This window comes from Bidens hawaiensis, unplaced genomic scaffold (genome assembly GCF_021521415.1).
Source record: "Bidens hawaiensis isolate Kalapana, Puna unplaced genomic scaffold, B.hawaiensis_p1.1 tig00006190_1, whole genome shotgun sequence".
Taxonomy (NCBI): domain Eukaryota; kingdom Viridiplantae; phylum Streptophyta; class Magnoliopsida; order Asterales; family Asteraceae; genus Bidens; species Bidens hawaiensis.
Window position 1 is genome coordinate 934,470 of NW_027491410.1, and position 20,922 is coordinate 955,391.

Below are 20,922 nucleotides of genomic sequence, written 5' to 3' on the forward strand. Positions count from 1 at the left end.
GCGATGCATACCTGGGGAATGCCGGTGATCATCGCTACACCCTCAGCTGTTGGCCATCCCATCATGCCGTGGACTGAGGATACCACGGCGTTGAATCTTGCCATCCCGTCTCTTCCGAAGAGAATGACGTATGTGTGGTGTGGCTTCCTCATTACGACAAAATCCACGTCTTCTGTGCGTGAGTGATTCCCGTCCGTAAGAGTGACGGGGAAAGATAGGATACCCAGGGGGGTGTTTGTGCTGCCATCGAACCCTTCCATCGAGGCGCAGATCGTTTCCAGGCGTTCCTTGTCTTCGTCATCTAGCTTGTCGAAGAACTGCCTGTACATCACCGTTGACGAGGCGCCGTTGTCAGCAAGAGTGCGAGAAGTGATGTAGTGCCCCAGCTGGCTTTTGATGACGATAGGGCCTTCTTTGCTGGGTCCTCCTGGCACTCGCGGGAAGCGCACCTCAGCTTCCTTCCACGCGCATGGTTCTGTCGTTCGCCTTTTTTTTTCTCTGATCTTACCATGAACCATGTTGATGCTGATGTCAACGGGCTTTCGTCCGTTGCCTCGGTACCGGTTATCGTTCCTTCCTCCCTTCTTGATTGATGCCACCAGGTGTGCCAGTCTTCCATCCTTGACGAATGCTTCAACAATATCCTTCAAGGATGTACACTCTTTCGTACTATGACCTTTTGTCCCGTGGAAGTCACAGGATTTGCTCTGATCCGCATTAGGTCGCTGCCGGATCATTGGAGCTTTTGGCCATGGTAGCTTTTCAGTGGCAAATATCTCCGTGACGCTTTTGGTGAGTGGCGTCCACCGGTGTTTTTGGCTTGAAGGGTGTGTGTTATTTCTTCCGCCAACAAGAGGGTGAGAGCTGGATGAGGTGTCAAAGTTTACCCTTTACTGCCAAATACCTAGCTTCCTCTTTTTGTTCTGTCGGGCGATCCGAACATTGTTTTCTCTAGTCCTTTGCGTGTAGAGGTGTGTACTCTGGGGAAGATCCCTTCCCAGTTGCTTCTCCGTCTCGGCAAAGCGCTTGGCCGCCGTCATGATGGCATCCCATGTGGATGGCATGCCGTCCTTACCCGTCAATGTGCGGATAAGCTCTGGGTATTCGGCGCCATGGATGAAAGCGGCGCGAACAAGATCTTCACTTATGTTGCCCAGACTTAGCTTTTTGGAGTTGAAGCGAGTGATGAAGTCTAGTAAAGATTCATCCTCCTCTCTGACGCAGTTGAGGATCGTCCACTGTTCTTCAGTATATTTCCTTTGTTGGCTGAAGTGTTGGCTGAACTTGTTTTGAAAGTCCGCCCAATCATATATGTGGTGGACCGGTAAACGATCGAACCATGCCCTGGCCGCTCCAACCAGAGTCATCTGGAACATATAACACCACGTGGGTTCCGTCCAGTTACTGACGGTTGCCCCCGCAATGAATCTGTTCAAGTGGTCGTCTGGGTCGGATAGACCATCATAGGTGCCAATGTTGGACATTTGTTTGGCACTTTTCGGGGCGATTGCTTCCGCAATGTCCCTTGCGAACTTTGACTTTCCTGCATTTGTAGCAGTTGGTCTAAAGGTTTTGGAGAAGTCACGCGGGTTTCTCTCCGCATTCGTTGGTTTAAAGGCTTCCCCAAAATTCCTTTTCGGTTGGAAGTCCGTTTCCTTACGCTTCCCTTTTGCCTTATGGCGAGGGTTTGCGTCGGTATCGGATTCTTCCCGCTCATCGTCTGAGTATTCGCACTCACTGTTCATATTGAGATGTTGGCGAGTACTGCCGAATTCGTCAGCCTGTTGAACTGAACGCAAGCGTTCATCCAACTCAGCTTGGAACTCTTTCTGACGTGCTTCGGCCCACGCCTTAACTTGATTTAGTGTTTGGCGAGGGACCCTCGTTCGTTTTTCCAACTGGGCATCAGTGAACCCTAGTGGAATATTGTTTACTGCACTTGCCCCCGCTTGGGTAACCGGGGTAGTGTTCGTAAAATTTGTATAACCGCCGGTGTTCCCAGTTGCTGGGGTTGTGGTCACCGGGGTTTCTCGGTCACTTACTGGCCTTGGGACCGGAGTAACGTTAACCATTTCTTCAGAAATTTTGAAAAAACTAATAATTAGTTCTAGCTTTTATGCACGGATGGCGCCAATGAAGAAACACTAAGTGACCCGGGGGCAGATTACGGATAATCTGGGGGTTAAGTAATGTTTCCCACGAGTATGAGGTCCAGCAGAGAAGGTTGTTCTTCAGGTGACCTGCAAAACAGACACCGTAAGCTCGTCACTGAGAAGGGGGGGGGGGGGTTCCTCCTTGTGACCACCCTCCGGCGTGAGAATCAGACTAGATTGCTCTGAATATAAGTGTATATTAAGAGATTGCTAGATAAGATAATGAGATATCCGATGATGTCCTTACCATTCCAAGGTGTTGGAGTATTTATAGCCGAAGGTAGATTTCCTAGAAGGTACAGCCGGCTGAATAGTATTCCTGTTCTACCAACAGTGGACTACGCACAGGCCATGCTGGTTGGTGGATAGACTACGGCCGACAGTAACAAGGTCGGCTGTACACTGTTCCTTTACTGCCGGCTATGCACTGTTCCACCAACTGTAGGCTGCGCACGTCCCATAGTAAGGGTTGGTGAGTAGGCAGCGGCTAATAATGACAAACAGTACTAGAGGGTGCTCCTCCTCGTACTGTTGTCGGTGAGCTGTCACCCTGTGATTGGTTCATGGGCTGTTCTGGTCAGATCGTCTGTTCTGCCCATACCTTAGTAGGTATAGTACAAAAGATCTTCCAGAAGCATATGGACTGGCTCATTTAGGCGGGAGTATTCCCGCCTTGCTCATTCCTTCATGTGACTACTGAAGTAGCTAGTGCCTTGTGCGTGTAGCCTTGCTGTTAGTGCGGGTAGCCTTCCCTGATGGCTTGTATCCGCAACTGCGGGAACAGGCGGGGTACTTCACCATTGGGAGGCTTTCCCTGCGGGTACAGCTGGCGTACTGCGCGTAAGGTTTTCTCTGAGCATGGTGGGTCCTGCGGGAGCAGTTGGTCGTTGCGCAGACGTCCATGTTCAAGGTGAGTCTTGCGGGTCCAACTGGGCTCTGCTGGACCTACCTCTTCAATAACCACATAAAACAAGTACCCATTACGTACTTTTATTAATAATATTACTATTATTAACACAATTAGGAAAACTGCTTACATCCAACAAAACCCTAATCCCCAAATGTTTGAATTGAACCTCTGATTGAATCTAATTCAATGGCGTTCAGATCGAAGGAACTGATGAAGAAGATGGTGAGGAAGACCGGCGGCGAGAAGAATTTGGATGGCGGAGTGAAGGAGGCGTTGAAGAAGAGTTTGCCGGAGAGTAAGGTGGTGATGGGTAGAGCTCACCGTGGGATTTACGCCGGCCGGCATATTCAGTTTGGGAATCAAGTCAGTGAGAAAGGTGGAAACAAGTTAGTACATTTACTCTCTGCTTATTATTATATTCATTACAAATCTCTCATTGATTATTGATTGATGCTTCTGTATTGATTTGTTTGAAAAATTGCATTTAAAGTGTGCCACAGATTGGTTTGGGTCGGTTTTGGGCTAAAACTGGACTAAAAACAGAAACTTTTGGTTTTTGAATTTTTGAAAACTGTTCGGTTTCGGCATTGGTTTACGGATTGGGTTGGTTTTGAGCTAAAACCAAACTAAAAACCAAGACTTTCAGTTTTTAAGTTCTTGAAAACCGTTTGGTTTCGGTCTGGGTTGGTTTTGGGCTACATTTTGGGATAAGGCTGAATCACTCAAATATTGAATTTTTTGAAATCCGTTATAGTCTTCGTGTTTTGTTTTGCTATTAGAGCTTGAAATTTTGGGTCGAAAAAATTTGTTGGCTTGAAATAATAAATTTGGGCCTGAATCATTATGTTAATTAATAACGAATTGATGACTATACATTTCAGCTCAAATATTTGAGTTACATATTTTTTACCTTCTTATAAATTACTTAAAATTATATATAAAGTATGAAAATCTGGAAATTCGGTTCGGTTGTGTTTTTTCGGATTTTATTACATGCAAAAGCAAATCTGAAGTCTGAACCGTAAGTTCGGTTATTACAGATACATAAAAGCAAACCGTCGGTTTTTGTTTCAGTTTGTTTTTTTCGGTTTCATGCACACCCCTAGCTGTAGATGAGCATATACAGTTATATGTATATACCTAGAAGGCTATGTGAATGTGGCCTCAGTTTGTGCTTTCTCTTGGTGCTTTCTTGACTCTTGTTCACCGGTTAGATTTAAGTTCATTAAATGGATATGTAATATCATTATCTTATCATTCTGTTCTTATCACCTGCAAAATGTATTGAGTTTTTTAGAAGTTTTGAGTTAGTAACTAGTTTAACGACGTACAAGACGTTCTAAATAGATATGTAATCCCTGTATCTTGTTTCTTGGATGATGATCATATACAAATAAGTGATTCGTTTCAAATTTATCATTCTAAAAGTTAAAATTTTCATATATATTTTTTTCTAAATTTAAAGTTAGTAGATTTACCCTTTCGGAACATTAGAGATATCATAATTATTTATTTCATAGTAAATAGAGTTTGTAAGATGAATCATGAGTGCCACCTTAGTCATTTGGTTACTTGATAACATGTTAAACCAGTTTCTTTATTGACTTGGTAGTCAATGTATATTCTATTTATTAAAAAATTGATGGCGTGTTATAAAAAAGTTTAAAATGTTGCTGACAACGCCGTCCGTGTGTACAGATGAGCAAGAATTGATAAAACTAAGCATCTTTAAATTTTGTCTTCCGGTTTTTATTTATAAATGATAATGTTGCCCATAAAAAGTGCATGTTGACTGCTACGTTACCAATGACACTGGTTTAAGAGGTGGGATAATGAGATAACCGGATGACTAAATTGGAACAGTTTTACAAACTTTAATGACTAAAATGCAATGCCCCAAAATAGGTACAAGTACTAAACTGAAACACTAAAAAAGCGAACACGCTAATTTTGATTGTACAAAGGGGCTATATGTGAACTGTGAACCAAAAAGTTGAGGATTAAGTCGATTCACACGTGGAAAAATCATCGAGATAAAGCATGCAAGACAAGATTAGTCTTGATTTGTTGTTTTAAGTTTTGAAAGACACTTGTTAAGACTTTATTTAATAATATGTTAAGTATTATTAGGAATTAGAGTCGGAGTATGAAACACGTTTTGTTTAGTATATATTGGGGCCTTTTATTTTTTTGTGTGGTTTGTTTTTAATAATGGTAAAAAGAGTCCTGGGAGTTCCACAAAGTATCAGTTTTTTTTTCGTGTGTGATACACGATTTGTGCCAACAAAAAGCACCTTGTTGTTTTATGGAGAAAAAAATGAACTATTTTTCTTTAATATGGTAGGGTGAATTTGGAATTGTGAATTTTTAGGAGAATAGAAGATTGTTTAATACAACCAGTTTTAAGTGTTGCAAATGTTTTTGCATATAAGTTGTTTTCTTTTATGGAATATGATACAGAAATTAACTCATGTTACTCTGGTAATATTGTAATATCACAGGACTCGAAGAAACTGGAAGCCCAACGTACAAGAAAAACATCTTTTCAGTTACATTCTCGACCGCCACATTCGCGTAAAAGTAACAACACACGCACTTCGCTGTATAGACAAAGCAGGCGGGATTGATGAGTATCTACTAAAAACACCGTACAAGAAAATGGACACTGAAATGGGACTTCTATGGAAATCAAAAATAGAGAAAATGTATCAAGAGCTTGGAAACATGGAAGTTGTTTTGTTCACATAAGAGGAAGAAAACAATCTTGCAGAGCAATTTAAAGAAATGAGAATTGAACAACGTGCGTCCCGTAGAGATGCGAGAAGGGAGGCATATGGTTGGAGTCCAAAGTTTGAGGAAATTGAGGATGCAAATGATGATGTTGAAGCGAATCATCACGAGGAACGTGTTGCAAATTCATGAAAAATTGTTTTGAGTTTGTGATATCGAGTTGGGGTTGACTCGGGATTTTGAGTTGTGTTTTTTGATTTTGTTGAATCAGCTTTATAATAAGCTTTTTGTACCAGTGGCAGTTATGAAAATAGGGTGAAAAATTTAACTCTCAACTTTGTTTATTAGAGAACTTAAACCTGAATTCAAACTTGAGATATTGAGGTGACCTCGTATCATTAAAAGATGATTCGTGCTGTTTAACTCGTTTAATGAAAAGGTTGACCCGCTAACTTGTTTACTTAAACAAGTTGACCCAATAATCCGTTTATACAACCAACCAACCCAATTAGCATGTTTACAACCTGATTATTGCTCGCCTACCTATAAGAGTGTTATTTTTGGTTTAACCCGGCTCGCAACTTTGAGTATTACCTCAAACCTGTTTAAATCGGTTTCTGGGTCTTGGTTCTTAAAACTGTCGATTCTTGTTCCAATACTGGTACAAGCTGGTCCCCACCCACCAGTTATTTTCGATTGCAATCCGATTTCTACATGATCGAATACCAAACCGGTTCGGTTAACTGATTCCACTGTGCATCCCTAAACCCGTGGAACACGTTCAGAAATATGGGTTAAACAAGAGGTTTTCAAGTTACCCAATTTTAAGTGTATTTAGATTAGGATTGAAGCTTTTTAGACAAATAAATGTCATGTCTGACTTGTGAAATTTGACATGCCAACCTGACATGTTAGACGCCCTTAGATTAACGTGTCAATTTAACCCGCACTTGAACTCTTGATCAGGTAAACATTTCAATTTGACCTGTAACCAAAACTCTACCAGAAAGGCCAATTTTACAACCACTTGACAATATCATCACACCCTTTAAAAAAAAGAAAAAAAAAGAGCTAATTAACTAGTTGTATGTCTATAAATACAGGAAACATTCGAAGTTCAAAACTATAATGCAATGACTTGACCACCAAAGAAAAACACAGATTCTACCACCCAAACAACTGCAATATTCCCATGCCACAAATAACCACTACCGAGTAAACGCTACAGTCCATAAACAAAGCACTCGAACCCGTTTTCATCAACAAAGCCCACTCCAAAGCCGTACCTATAGGGTCAGCATTACCCGTTGACCTGTGTTTGACTTTTTGCAAGAGAGAATACGCAGCCACAACCGTTACATTCGTCACTAAAAGTAGCAAAAGCGGCCTAAAAAGTATGACTTTCTTTATAACATCACTGCCTACAACAGGAAAACCTGCATCTGCCAACATAACCAACACTGCGACTAAAACAGAACAGATGATTCGGATGTTTTCTGAAGCTGTTATGGCGGGGCGTAACTGTTTAGGGCTGAAAGTTTTATGATGACGGGTTTGTGATTCGGGCTTTTTTGATTTGGTTGGAGTAGAGATTAGTGGAGTTTGTTCTGCTAAAGGTTCGGGTTTGGAATACGTTTGTGCAGAGGTTTCGGTTATTGTTTCTGAGTTGTCGATTACTGATCGTACATCACTTGCCACATCATTATCAACAGTTTCTGTGTTCGAAAGGGGATCTTTGTTTTCATCTGCAAAATTTGGTCAAAAAGCATGAAATCTACATGTTCAAATGAACTTAAGCATAAATCTATTAGGTTTTAGCTTCTCTTCAAGCCTTCGTCTAATCATTCCGTTATTCCTTCGACTTAATAACGTGATTATTATTGTGTTAAATACTTATATGAATATTCAACTGCTTCTTAAATCTCACAGAGACACAGATGACAGAACTGAATTGATCAATCAATTTTAAGTTAAATCCACATATAACTCTAGGTGTTTAAACGACCCGAGCCTGAGCTCAACTAGGCTTGAGCTTGGCTCGTTTTGACTTACACGAGGTTGAAAGCGAGAGCGAGAGCTCGTTTCAAGCTCTTTTTCTATAGTTCAAGCTCAGCTCGTGCGTTGTTTTTCAAAGCTCGGGTTCAGCTCATTTATTATTTATCAATCAGTCTATATATGTTTTCAATTACTTTTATATATTTTGAGAAAAACCTTAGACTGTGCAGTGTAAGATTAATACATAGAAGCCCAGAAAAAAGTAAAATTTAAAAATACAGAAAGCTCGTTAAGCGTTAACGAGCTTCTCATATAAAGCTCGAGCTCGACAACTAAACAATATACATTACATCATGAATCAATCAATCAGCTATACATCCAATCGATCAATCAATCAGAGATCTAACAGATTTAATGAATATCAACTTCCGAATAAAAAAATCAGTTCATAACTGCACATGAATCAACACACTCAAGATCTAAGCCTCTTAACAAGACACTAATTGAATCCAATTACTATCTCCTAATTCATAATTATAATTCACACAAACTGAAATCAACCACAATCCAGATCTAAAACAAACAACACTAATCGAATCAAACTACTATCTCCTATCAAAACTTGCACAAAATATCACAAACCCGAAACCCGGGCGTTGGTAAAACCAGAGAGTTATTGGTAAAATACTAATTTTTATGTATAGTAATAATTAGGGGCTCAAACAAATACATACCGTTGAGAATTGGTTCATCAGGTTCCGATGGAGAAGATGATAAAGACTGAACACGCCCGGTGATGAGAGCCAAACGTTCGGCGCCTCTGTCGGAGATTCTCCGCCGGCGAGCGGCGACCGCACTGGTGGTGGTTCCGCCGCTGGTTGACATTTTATAAGATAACTAGCTGCCGGTGTGTTTGTGTGTATTAACAGCAAGTATTTTGTTAACTTGTAAATCAATTAGCAAGTATTTAGTCCCACCAACAGCATAACTATAAGTAGGGTTTGGAAAGGATGGAATGTTGGCACAGTACCTTTATCCAAATGGGTAAAGAACCGGCTTCCAGAGACCCTCAGCTCTAAAGTACATATGTATAAATACAGATAAATCAAAGTTCAACAATAATATAAACATTAATAATAATAATAATATATGTAAAGAAAATATCACCATGTTGCGTGACAAAAAAAGAAAATAGAAGCCCTAGGGTAATCGTTTATTCCTAAAAATCCTTAACTGTAATTCTACTTCTCTAAGAATTCCTATCCTCAACCATGTCCTTGGAGAGGTTTAGGTCTATCAAATCATGCCTAATCCTTTCGTCCCAAGTCAATTTAGGCCGTCCTCTACCCCTCTTCCCCTCTATAATAATATTTTCTATGGTTCTAACAGGACTCGTCGTCTGTCTTCTTTTCACATGTCCAAACCATCTCAATCTCCACTCTCTTATCTTGTCGGCTATGTTCGCTACCCCGAATCTCTCCCGAAACACAAAGTTTTTTATTCGGTCTAACCTTGTGTGTCCACACATCCAACGTAGCATTCTCATTTCTGCTACCTCAATCTTTCACACTTGTGCCTTCTTGATGGCCCAACACTCTGTTCCATATAGCATTGCAGGTCTAACTGCAACCCTATAAAATTTTCCCTTTAGTTTAGTTGGGAAACTCTTGTCGCACAATATACCTGTGGCTGCTTTCCATCTACACCATCCTACCTGGACTCGATGGATCACATCACTGTCTAATTCCCCATCGCTCTGAACAAAAGATCCTAGATACTTGAACTTCGTTACCTGCGGAACCACCTGCCCTTCAATGGTGATCTGTACGTCCTCATTGTTATTTACCCCACCAAAATCACAGTGTAGGTACTCCGTCTTAGATCGACTAATCCTTAAACCTTTTGTCTCTAAGGTTGTTTGCCACTTCTCAAGCCTCATGTTTAGATCTTGTTTTGTCTCAGCAAGTAACACAATATCGTCTGCGAACATCATGCACCACGGAAGCATCCCCTGAATCGACTTTGACAACTCATCCAAGACTACTGCAAAAAGAAACGGACTCAGCGCTGATCCCTGGTGAAGACCCACCTCTACGGGGAAGAACTCAGTATCCCCCGCTTGTGCACGAACACTTGTTACACTCCTGGTATACATATCCATAATTATCTCTATGTATTTCCTTGGTACCCCTCTACCCTCCAAGCACTCCCAAAGCACCTGTCGTGGCACACTGTCGTAGGCCTTTTCTAGGCCAATAAACACCATATGCAGGTCACGCTTCTTCTCCCTATACTTTTCCATCAATCTTCTTATAAGGTGTTAACTTGTAAATACAAACCCAATTAAATATCGGGACAATTGCATATATCCCCTTTTGTACCCGGCTAAAATTTAAAACAATGTATATTGATGAGTGTTGTTATGATTTTTGACTTGGTGATGACTTGCTAGGTAAAAATTCGTAAGTTGATATTGATTTCATAAGTTTGGCTAGTTTAGTATAATTTTAGGTGGTTAGGATGTTTGTCTTTGTTAGTTATTCTTTGATTACGAGACTTTGTTGTTTTGACAAACAAGCCAGTCTATGTTTATCTCTTGATTAAAAGCCCATCATGTTGATTATTTGTTAGTATTAGGTTGCTTAATTGTAATCTAGTATTTATCTTTAGATTCATAATGTTTTACCATGTTATTGTTGTTTTGGACAAAAATCAGCTAAGGATAATGTATCCAAATTTGTTGAGTGAGGTTTAGTGCCAACTTGATAAAAATGGGTATGTGAACAAAAAATAGAGATGAACACCACGATTTGTTGCGAGGAAAAACCCTTTAGTCTTATTCGGATTAAAGGAAAAAAACCTTGGGTGATGACAATTTGTCTATCACCAATTTATCAATATCAAAAAGGGTTACAATGGGTGGAGTATATGATCAATGAATACAAAAATGGCTGAGTGTGTGCGAATACAGAGAACTGTTTTGGACAAAAATCTGCTAAGGATAATGTATCCAAATCTGTAATTGTGAGGTCTAGTGCTATGATGATAATAATGAATATGCAAACGAAATAGGGATGGACACCGTGATTTGTTGCGAGGAAAAACCCTTTGATCTTGTTCAGATCAAAAGAAAAAAACCCCGGGTGATGACAACTCGTCGATCACCAATTTATTAATCAAAAAAGGGTACAAGTGTGTGGAGATTGTGATCGATGTTACAATGATTGCTAGTGAGTAGAGAGAATTTTGATTTCTGCTCTTAGTGTGTGTGTATACAAGTGAGTTCTAATCGATCATTATCTCGATGTTTATAAAGGAAATTACACATAACAATAACTCCTAACTATCCGTCACTCTTCCACAACTCCCCTAACGTTCATTTGACCACGTGCTGAGAGCTTTCCAGTAGCGAATATTAAGGTAGACTCAGTCATAGAGTCGTTGCTTTTGTTGAATAATAACCTGCACACGTGAAACAATTGTTAATAATACCAACCTTTGAGGATCCTTGATCTTCGACATGGCTCTGGAACTCTTCAAGAGGATAACTGATCCAGACATATCTTTAAGGATAACATATCCTCAACATAGAAAATATCAGTCCTAACAATTGCCCCCAAAATGGCGGGTGTTTATGCCTTACAGCTGGCATTTTGAAATTTGAATCTTCTGCGAAAACTGAGTGATTAGATAGTTGCCAGAAATATTTACCATCCAGCCCTTGATATTAATTATAACCGCCTATATATGCCGTCCCTATATCTCTCTTATAACCACATATCCAGGCGACCATCAGGTTTTCTTTCTTTTCTCTTTTATTTTCTTTACTTGATAATAATGTCAGTTGCTTCGACTTCTTCACCTCCCTCTAAGCCGTCCGACCAATCTTCCGATGACTCTGGGTTGTCGGAGATGCAACCACAAAACCTAATAGCCAATCCTTCTGTCGAAATATGCAAACTCACAGATCCCGAAGTCGATGAGTTCCGTTCTTTGTTTCCGCCAAAAACCGTGTTCCGACCGTATGACTCCGACGCTCGCTGCGACGTGTATTCACAGGCTTGGGTGTGTTTTCCGGCTTGCCCTTTCCTTATTGGCTATATTATCCTTTCCCTTCTTTCACACAAAGCTTCTTCGATTCCACAAGTATATCCTACATCCAAGCTATGCCGATGCTTTGGAGAGTGTTGGGAACCATCGAAAGAATTATTGAGGATGAAAAAATCGATTTTGGTCTTCCAAAGTTATCCTATCTGTACACTCTCACTACCCATGGTCCAGCCCGATTCCTTTTCAAATCAAAGCCTCGACAACCCCATCCGCTTCTAAAGGTCACTTTGAATGATTCCTTTTGGAGAAATCAATTCTTCTTCGTGAGACGTGATTCCATACCCGATGGGGCTTCCCTTCTTTCAAAGTGGGTCAGAAAGGGTGGGATCCTTGATCCTTAGTAACGATAGGATCCTTGATGATTAATCTAACTTTGCGTCTTCTTTTTTATTGCAGTTGAGAATTTTGCTTCATTTGCTAAGTTACCTGGTACAGAAGAGAAAAAAAAGCGGTTCCTTGCACTGGATACCGAAGTTAGAAATTTTCAAGCCCGATTTATCGAAGCTTTTTCTGAGATTTCCTCAGATTTCGATATGTCAAGTAAGTTTTAGTATAATAATTTTAGAAGTAAAAAAAAATAGACGGAATACTTATCTGTTAACTTAATCTTTGTAGGCGCCAAGAGGTCTCAGAAGTCCGCTAGCAAGTTCTCCTTGGAAGACATCGACAGCATGATCACTCCCCAAGACGTCAAGAAAGAAGCTTTGAAGGCAGCAACTAGCTCCAAGCCTAAGACCGCAACTACCAGAGCCAAGTCAGCTGCTTCCAAGAGGAAGAGGTCCTCTGATCCCGAAACCCACTATGACACGGTCCTCACTGTAAGTATCCTGTATCCTGCTATATTGAATTTAAGGATCCAATATCCTTCTAATCCTTGCTTTGTGGTCGGTTACAGGCTATGAATGCTTTCAAAGAGCATTATGAAAAAATTGTGGGCCAGATGAGTGACAAGCTGTTCGGGTTGGGAAATGCGATGGTCAACAAGGATAAAGCCTTAGCTCAGCTCAAGAAGCAGCTAGAGGATAAAGTATCCATAGCGGATGCCCAGCACCAAGAGGAAGTCAAGCAAGCGACAGAAGAGGCTAAGATGTGGGCAGCCAGGTCGGTGCTGCAAGTAAGGATTAAGATGGCGATGGAGGTCGGTGATCCTGCTTTCGATAGGGCGACCTGGAATGTGCAGAAGTGGAAGACTACTTGGTGGCTCTTGGTGGTGATGAGGACGTGGAAATGGCTGAGGAGAACGAGGCTGGGACGAGCGGAGTCAAGGATGTGGCTGAAGGCAGTGAAGGAGCAGGTGCTGCGGATGGTGAAGATGCAGCTTGAATGGGCGATGAAGGATATTGAAGACAAGGCCCGAGCCCATTTTTATTATGTTGATGTTTTCCTGGATAATGGTTTATGGTTTGTAATAGACAGTAGTAATTAGGATATAAGGATCACTGATCCTCAAGACAATTCTCAGGGGCACTGAATGTGGATGGATCCTCTGTTTGTGGGGATGAAACCTTTGGTGCCTCCGACTTTTATTTTCCTGCACCTTAAGAACAATTAGTAACACCTGCTTAACCTGGGTGGATGGCCCATCTTTCGTATGGTGTAATCCGGGTTAAGGATTTTGGATAAGTCCAGTTGACTTATGTTTAATAATATAAAACTTTTGACTATTTTCTTTGTCATTTATCATTTTGAAAGCTTATTTGATATAACCTTAGTCTTATTAAAAGTTTAAGAAACAATCTTGAGCAAACATTTTAGGATATAATATCCTCAAGAAAAATAATTGAAAGAAAAATTTAGGATAGAATATCCTTAAATTTTTTTTAAAGATTTGAAATCTTCAAACCATAAATATTTATAAGAATCTTAGTTAAAGAAATGTAAATGGGCAAATAGGAATCATACCATAAGGTCGCAGTAGACCTAAGTTACCATAGTTATAGAACCTTCGGTGATCCATGTAGAAATAATTTAAGGATTTTGAATCCATAAGACTTGATCTTCGTAACGAACTTAGAAAATTTGTTGCAAAGAACTTGTAATGTTAACTGGGATTCAACCCATTAAGTCAGGGAGAAGCCCAAATAATAAACTGGGGACAAGCCCGTGCAAATGGGGACAGGCCCGTGAACTGGGGACAAGCCCATGAATTAGTGTTAAACTGGGGACAAGTCCAAATACTGGGGACAAGCCTAAACTGGTGTTAAACTGAGGACAAGCCCAAATACTGGGGACAAGCCCAAATTGGGGACTGGCCCAAGGATACGGATGTTAACTGGGGACTCGCCCAACCCGGGATTTAGCCCAAACGTGAGTGACATGAAAACGCCAAAACCTTAGCTAACATGAAAATGTTAGAAACCTTTGTCTTGAGATAACGTTAAAACGTTATAAACCGGTGGTATGGTACGTCTACCATAAATCGTATGATCCTACATATAGCCGAAAGCAACGAAATTGTCAGTCACTGAACGTGTACTGGTCTCGCTGCCCCGGACTATACGTTGGATAGCATGCGCTCCAGGCGAGAGTGTAGAAACTCTAATTTATAAGAAAGGTGAAAACCTTTAAACCTTAGGGGATATGACCATCGGGAGTCATATCCAATTGTGGGCTAGGCCAAGAGAAATAGTAAAGTACCTTTAAGGTGAAGGAGAGGTGGCCAACCTCTTGATCATTAAAGAAATTACTAGAACCCTGCATTGTTATTTAAAACTTGGGAGAAACAAATCGTTAAGAATACATTATCCTTGAAATAATAAGAAATTGAAAAGAATAAGTATTCAAATAGATATTACCAATCTTAGGATCCTTGATCCTTTAAGGATAATTGATCCTCAGATGATACTTGATCCTGATCAGAAAAAGTATTTCTTGAGGTGGATGGGCATTCCATGCTCTTGGTAACATGTTGCCTTCCATAGTGAGCAAATGATATGCCCCCTTTCCTGCTTCCGACTCGATCAGATAAGGACCTTCCCATTTGGGTGCTAACTTCCCATCAGCCGGATTGGTTGTGTTTTGGAAGGCTTTCCTCAAAACTAAATCTCCTTCTTGAAACCTTCTGATTATGATATTCTTGTTGTATGCCCCAGTTACCCTTTGGTGATACGTTGCCATTCTGATCTTGGCTAGGTCTCTGAGTTCTTCAACAGTATCTAAGTCTTCAAGAAGGATTTCTTGATTGACCTCAGGATCACGGATGCTTGTTCTGGCTGTAGGAACCACCATCTCTGTAGGAATTACTGCTTCTGATCCAAACACCAAGGAGAAGGGTGTTTGCCTTGTTGCATTCTTGGGTGTTGTCCTGTCAGCCCAAAGGACATAAGGTAGCTCTTCAGTCCATTTTCCTTTCTTGGATCCTAGCTTTTTCTTCAAGTTGTTGATGATGATCTTGTTGCTTGACTCTGCTTGGCCATTAGCTTGAGGATGCACTGGAGTAGATGTAATCATCTTGATGCCCCAACTGTCACAAAAGTTAGTGGTTCTTTCCCCGATAAACTAGGAACCATTATCACAAATAATTTCTGAAGGAATGCCAAATCTAGTAATAATATTTATTTTAATGAAAGATATCACCTCTTTTTCGCGAACTTGAACAAAAGCTTCCGCTTCTATCCATTTTGAAAAGTAATCGGCCATTGCAAGCATGAATACTTTTCCTCCTGGCGCCTTAGGCATTTTACCCACGATATCCACCCCCCACTTCATAAAAGGCCATGATGAGGATATAGGATACATAGGTTCTGCTGGTTGATGTAGGATGTTTGCATGCCTTTGACAAGCATCACATTTCTTTGAGTATTCCATGGCTTCTCTCTTTATTGTGGCCAGAAGTATCCTGTTCTAAGAATCCTAGAAAATAGGGCTCTTCCTCCAGTGTGATTACCACAATCACCTTCGTGAAAGTCTTTGAGCACCTCTTGGATTTCAGGATCCTCGATGCACCTCAAGTATGTACCTGCAAGAAATTTTCTGTATAGCATATCATCTAATAAAATATATTGTGATACCTTGAGTTTGAAAGATTTGGGATTCTCCGTGGCTGGAATCTCTCTAGTTTGAATGTACTTCTTGATTGGGAGGATCCAGGATCCTTGGCTAGCTGAGGATGATGGATCACAAAGTACAATCTGTTTGTTAGTTGTTATCTCCCCAACTTCTTGTTCTCCTATTGCTAGCAAGAGTATATGGATGATTGGGATCTTCGTATCTTCTGGAATTTTCAAGGATGAGGCTAAATTCGCTAAGGCATCTGCCCCAACATTTTCTTCTCTTGGTACCTGAATGATACTAAACAATTCGAAGGATTTTGCTAACTCCTTCACAACTTCTAAATATTTGATCATTTTTTCACCTTTCACGGTGTATGAACCGTTAAAGTGGTTAGTTATAAGTAAAGAATCCATATAAACTTGAAGATACCTGATCCTCATTTGTTTGGATAAAAGTAAACATGCGATGAGTGCTTCATACTCTGCCTCATTATTGGTGGCTTGAAACGCGCATGCAATGGACTGGGGTATTATGTCCCCCTGTGGCGATTTTAGTAGTATGCCCAATCATGTTCCTCTTACGTTGGATGCTCCATCTGTGAAGAGGATCCAAGGGTCCTTGGTTTCTTCTAGTTGCTGCACTTCTAAATCAGCTTCCTTTTGCATGTCACTGCTGAAATCAGCCACAAAGTCTGCTAGTGCCTGCGATTTGATGGCTATTCTAGGCTCATACTGAATCTCAAATGCACTCATCTTCACAGCCCACTTGGCCATCCTTCCTGACAATTCCGGTTTTCTAAGTACATTCTTAACTGGATAATTGGTTCTCAAAATAATAGTATGTGTTTCAAAGTAATGTCTCAATTTAGTGGAAGCCATAATCAAAGCAAGGATTAGTTTTTCAAGGTGAGAATACCTGGCCTCCGCATCTAAAAGACTTTTACTCACATAATATACCGGGTGCTGTTCACCTTCATGATCCTTAAGAAGAACGACACTAACTGCATTACCTGAAACCGCTAAGTATATATATAAGGATTCTCCATCCACAGGCTTCATCAGAGCGGGTGCTGAGGATAAGTAACCCTTTAACGCTTTTAGGGCGGCTTCATGCTTCTCTGCCCATTCGAACTTCTTGTTTTTTCTGAGGATGTCATATAAGTCTTTGCACTTCTCCGAGGATCTGGAAATAAATCTGTTGAGAGCAGCTATTCTTCCCGTCAAACTCTGGACATCCTTAGCATTTGCAGGAGACTTCAAGTTGACGATGGCTTCTATTTTGAAGGATTCAGCTTCATGTTGTACTGATCCTGGATGTTGAAAGCTTCTTCAAGATCCTTGAGGTGATCCTCAGCCCTCTTTGACTTCACCACCATGTCATCTATGTAGACTTCCATGGTTTTGCCTAGCTGATCCTTGAACATCATGTTGACTAGTCTTTGATATGTTTCCCCTGCATTTCTTAGTCCGAACGGCATATCAATATAACAATATATGCCAGTAGGAGTCATGAATGTTGTATCCTCTTGATCAGATGGTTCCATCTGAATTTGTTGAAATCCAGAGGAAGCATCCATAAAGGTGAGCATCTCATGTCCTGCCGTTGCGTCCACCATGGAATCTATATGTCGTAACGGGAAAGGATCCTTGGGGCATGCCTTGTTTAAATCAGTAAAATCGAACACCCTCCAGTTTCCATTATTTTTAGAAACAACAACCACATTAGCTAACCATCGAGGATACTTAACCTCTCTGATCATACCGGCCTTAAGAAGTTTTTCAACTTCTTCTTGTATGATCGTGTTCCTCTCAGGAGCGAATTTCCTTCGCTTCTGATGGACAAGTTTAATAGATAAATCAAGGCCTAACTTGTGAGTAATTACCTCCTTAGAAATACCTGTCATGTCTGAATGTTTGAAGGCAAACGTGGATTTTCTTTGCTTTTGGAAGGATATCATATCCTCCTCAATTTCACTAGGGATACCGGATCCTCGGGGTCCAAGGATACTTCCTTTAAGTCCTTCCCACGAGCTTCTAGCACGTCCCTAGGATGTTGCTGTGGTTGCTATGCTATCGTCTGTTTAGCTGCTGGCTTCATTGATGAAGAGTAGTAATTCTTGGCTTCGACTTGGTCACCATCTATCCTTACTACTCCCCAAGGAGTTGGTCGTTTGATGCATTGATGGTAAGTGGAGGCCACTGCCTTCATCCAATGTAGCCAAGGCCTACCTAAAATAACATTGCGACAAGAAAGGTTATCTATAACACAAAATTTTTGGTTAGAGTTTAACCCTTCGATGTATATTGGGAGTTTGATGTCCCCCAATGTCTTCTTGGTTTCTCCACTGAAGCCGACTAACACCGACATCCTCAAGATGATTTCTGAGTCTGGGATGTTCATCTTCTGAAGGACATCATGTTGGATGATGTTGACCGAGCTTCCACCATCGATAAGGATCCTGCGTACATAATGGTTAGCAATAAACAAAGTAACAATCAAACAGTCATGATGAGGATCCTGGATGCTTGATTTATCTTCTTCATCAAAGAAGATCCTTTTGTCAGTTGTCAAGGTGGTGGAGATAAATGGTCGTTCCCCGTTATCCAAGTTGGTCTCTTTGGCCAGCCTCTTAGCTGCGGAGAAAGAAGTTCCACATATGTCTGAGCCACCGGAAATGAAGTTGATCACTTAAGCATATGATAAGCGCGGAGTTGCTTTTTGAGGAGCCTCTTCAGGATCCTGGATCCTTGACTTCTTTCTTCCCAACAGCTCTTTGAAGTGGCCCTTGCTCAGGAGGTACCCAATGTCCCTCCTTAAACTGATGCAATCGTCCTTCGTGTGGCCAAAATCCTCATGGAAAGCACACCATTTGGACTTGTATCTGAAGGTGGTTGACTTTTCGTTATTTCGGGGCCACCTCGCTTTCTCACCCAGATCCTTCATGGCACAAATTAAACCATGGGTATCTACTGAGAAGCAGTATTCTGAGATGCTTGGGTAGTCTTCATCATCGTCTCCTTTTTCAACCGCTCGGACATTTTGATTGTTGAACTTGGTGTACGGCTTGGAGTTGTTGTTTCTGTATGAGGATCCTTAATTCTTGTCAGGGGATTCTTGTTTTGTCTGAGCCCCTAATATTTCTTGGATCCTTTTGTCGTCTTCTAACCGTATGAATCTGAGTGCCCTATTTTTGATTTCATCTAAGGATCTGCAAGGAGTCATCACAAGATCATCATAAAAGGGGGAGCCCTTCTGAAGTCCCATCTTGAATGCTTCAACAACAGTAGCCATGTCAAGATTAGGGATTTCCAGAGCTTCCCTGCCAAACCTCGTAACAAAATCCCTAAGGGATTCATCACTAGGTTGGATAACTCAGTATAAATCAATAGTTAACTTCTCAAATTTCCTACTACAGGAAAATTGACTGTTGAACAAGTTAACTAAGTGTGAGAAAGAAGTAACTGAAAAAGGGTGGAAGACTTAGCAACCATTTTAATGCAGATCCTGTTAGTGTTGATCCGAAACCCTTGCATAAACAAGCTTCTTTAAGTCTCTCAGGAATGGGATTGATCTCCATCCTTTCTCTGTACTGAGCTACATGCTCCTCAGGATCAGTAGTCCTATCATAAGTCTTCATGTTGGGGGTCTGGAATCGCTTTGGGATTTTAGCATCACAGATAGGTGGAGCAAATCTGGATAACTTGTGGCTCCCCTCCGGTATCGGAATTGGACAGATCACCCCGGGTACGCTGGATATCATATCTTTAAGTTTCTACTGTTCCTTAGCCATTGCTTGGTTGATACCTGCGTCCTGCATGGAACCACGGTTAACATCTAAGGATATGGGATCATACGTGTTACCTCTTTGTTATGTAAAAGTTGGCATTCCAGAAGAATGACTGAGATAGGAAGTTTCTGCTACAGGAGTTGGTCCACCCGAAGCTATGGTCTGCACGGGGATTATATCTCCTTCATGGACCTCAGTTGATCATTGATGTTGAACACCGGAGGATCCTAGATCCTGGAAGAAGGATCCTTGATTGTGGATAAAGGATCCCAGTGGTTGGGAGTTGAAGGATCCCTGAGGATATGATCCGAAGGATCCTGGTTGAAGGATCAATGGTCCTTGCTGAAAAACTGAGGATCCTTGAGCTATCTGACCCATGGACCCCGGTTGAAGGATGGATGATCCTTGCTGAAAATTTGAGGATCCTTGAGCTGGCTGACCCATGGACCCCGATTGAAGGATGGATGATCCTTGCGCATGTTGAGCCAAGGATCCTGGAGTAGTGAAATCCAGCATCCTAGGCATTAGAGGAGTTTGATCCTCTGCAGGCCTCTTAGTCCTCTTGAGGTCTTTTGGTTAGTCTTGGTTTGCTGTTCCATGTATGCTATAACCTGCGAAAACATAGATGAAACATCACTGTTAGTATTAACCACCAGCACAGCAGCAATGGTTTTCGAGCTCTGAAAGACTGGTAGTTGCGTCTTGCTTCCAGCAGCAGCAGCTCGTGGTGCTCCCATGATTGGCGGAGGCATCGGTGGCAAAGTCCTCGATGAGAGAGGAACTGATGACGGCATGGTTGATGAAGCAGAGGTTGATTGAGAGGCCATTGATAGTGATATGGGTATGAAAAAATCAAAAGTTGATAGGAATGATATGGATTATAGCACCAATCGCCCCACGGTGGGCGCCAAATTGTTTTGGACAAAAATCTGCTAAGGATAATGTATCCAAATCTGTAATTGTGAGGTCTAGTGCTATGATGATAATAATGAATATGTAAACGAAATAGGGATGAACACCGTGATTTGTTGCAAGGAAAAACCCTTTGATCTTGTTCAGATCAAAAGAAAAAAACCCCTGGTGATGACAACTCATCGATTACTAATTTATAAATAAAAAAGGGTACAAGTGTGTGGAGATTGTGATCGATGTTACAATGATTGCTAGTGAGTAGAGAGAATTTTGAGTTATGCTCTTAGTGTGTGTGTATACAAGTGGGTCCTAATCGATCATTATCTTGATGT

At 41.1% G+C, this 20,922-nt stretch overlaps 2 protein-coding genes across 2 annotated transcripts; one reads left to right on the forward strand and one right to left on the reverse strand.

Moving 5' to 3' along the window:
- Positions 1-3,172: 3,172 nt before the first annotated feature.
- On the forward strand, positions 3,173-5,886 carry LOC143631665 (uncharacterized). Its single transcript, XM_077100355.1, has 2 exons — positions 3,173-3,449; positions 5,565-5,886. The coding sequence occupies exons 1-2, from the start codon at positions 3,250-3,252 to the stop codon at positions 5,809-5,811; spliced, it is 447 nt and encodes a 148-aa protein (XP_076956470.1). The 5' UTR covers positions 3,173-3,249; the 3' UTR covers positions 5,812-5,886.
- Positions 5,887-6,872: 986 nt separating this feature from the next.
- LOC143631667 (uncharacterized) lies at positions 6,873-8,719 on the reverse strand. Its single transcript, XM_077100356.1, has 2 exons — positions 8,523-8,719; positions 6,873-7,538 (listed from the first exon to the last, which is right to left on the reverse strand). Exons 1-2 carry the CDS (start codon positions 8,671-8,673, stop codon positions 6,958-6,960), a joined length of 732 nt encoding a protein of 243 aa, XP_076956471.1. The 5' UTR covers positions 8,674-8,719; the 3' UTR covers positions 6,873-6,957.
- Between the last annotated feature and the right edge of the window lie 12,203 nt (positions 8,720-20,922).

Excerpts from the sequence above, each read along its gene's own strand:
- LOC143631665 (XM_077100355.1), top strand. The coding sequence starts at position 3,250 with ATGGCGTTCAGATCGAAGGAACTGATGAAGAAGATGGTGAGGAAGACC. Across the intron at positions 3,450-5,564 it reads AGTGAGAAAGGTGGAAACAA|GACTCGAAGAAACTGGAAGC; the intron begins GTTAGTACATTT and ends GTAATATCACAG.
- LOC143631667 (XM_077100356.1), bottom strand. The coding sequence starts at position 8,673 with ATGTCAACCAGCGGCGGAACCACCACCAGTGCGGTCGCCGCTCGCCGG. Across the intron at positions 7,539-8,522 it reads TGATGAACCAATTCTCAACG|ATGAAAACAAAGATCCCCTT; the intron begins GTATGTATTTGT and ends CAAATTTTGCAG.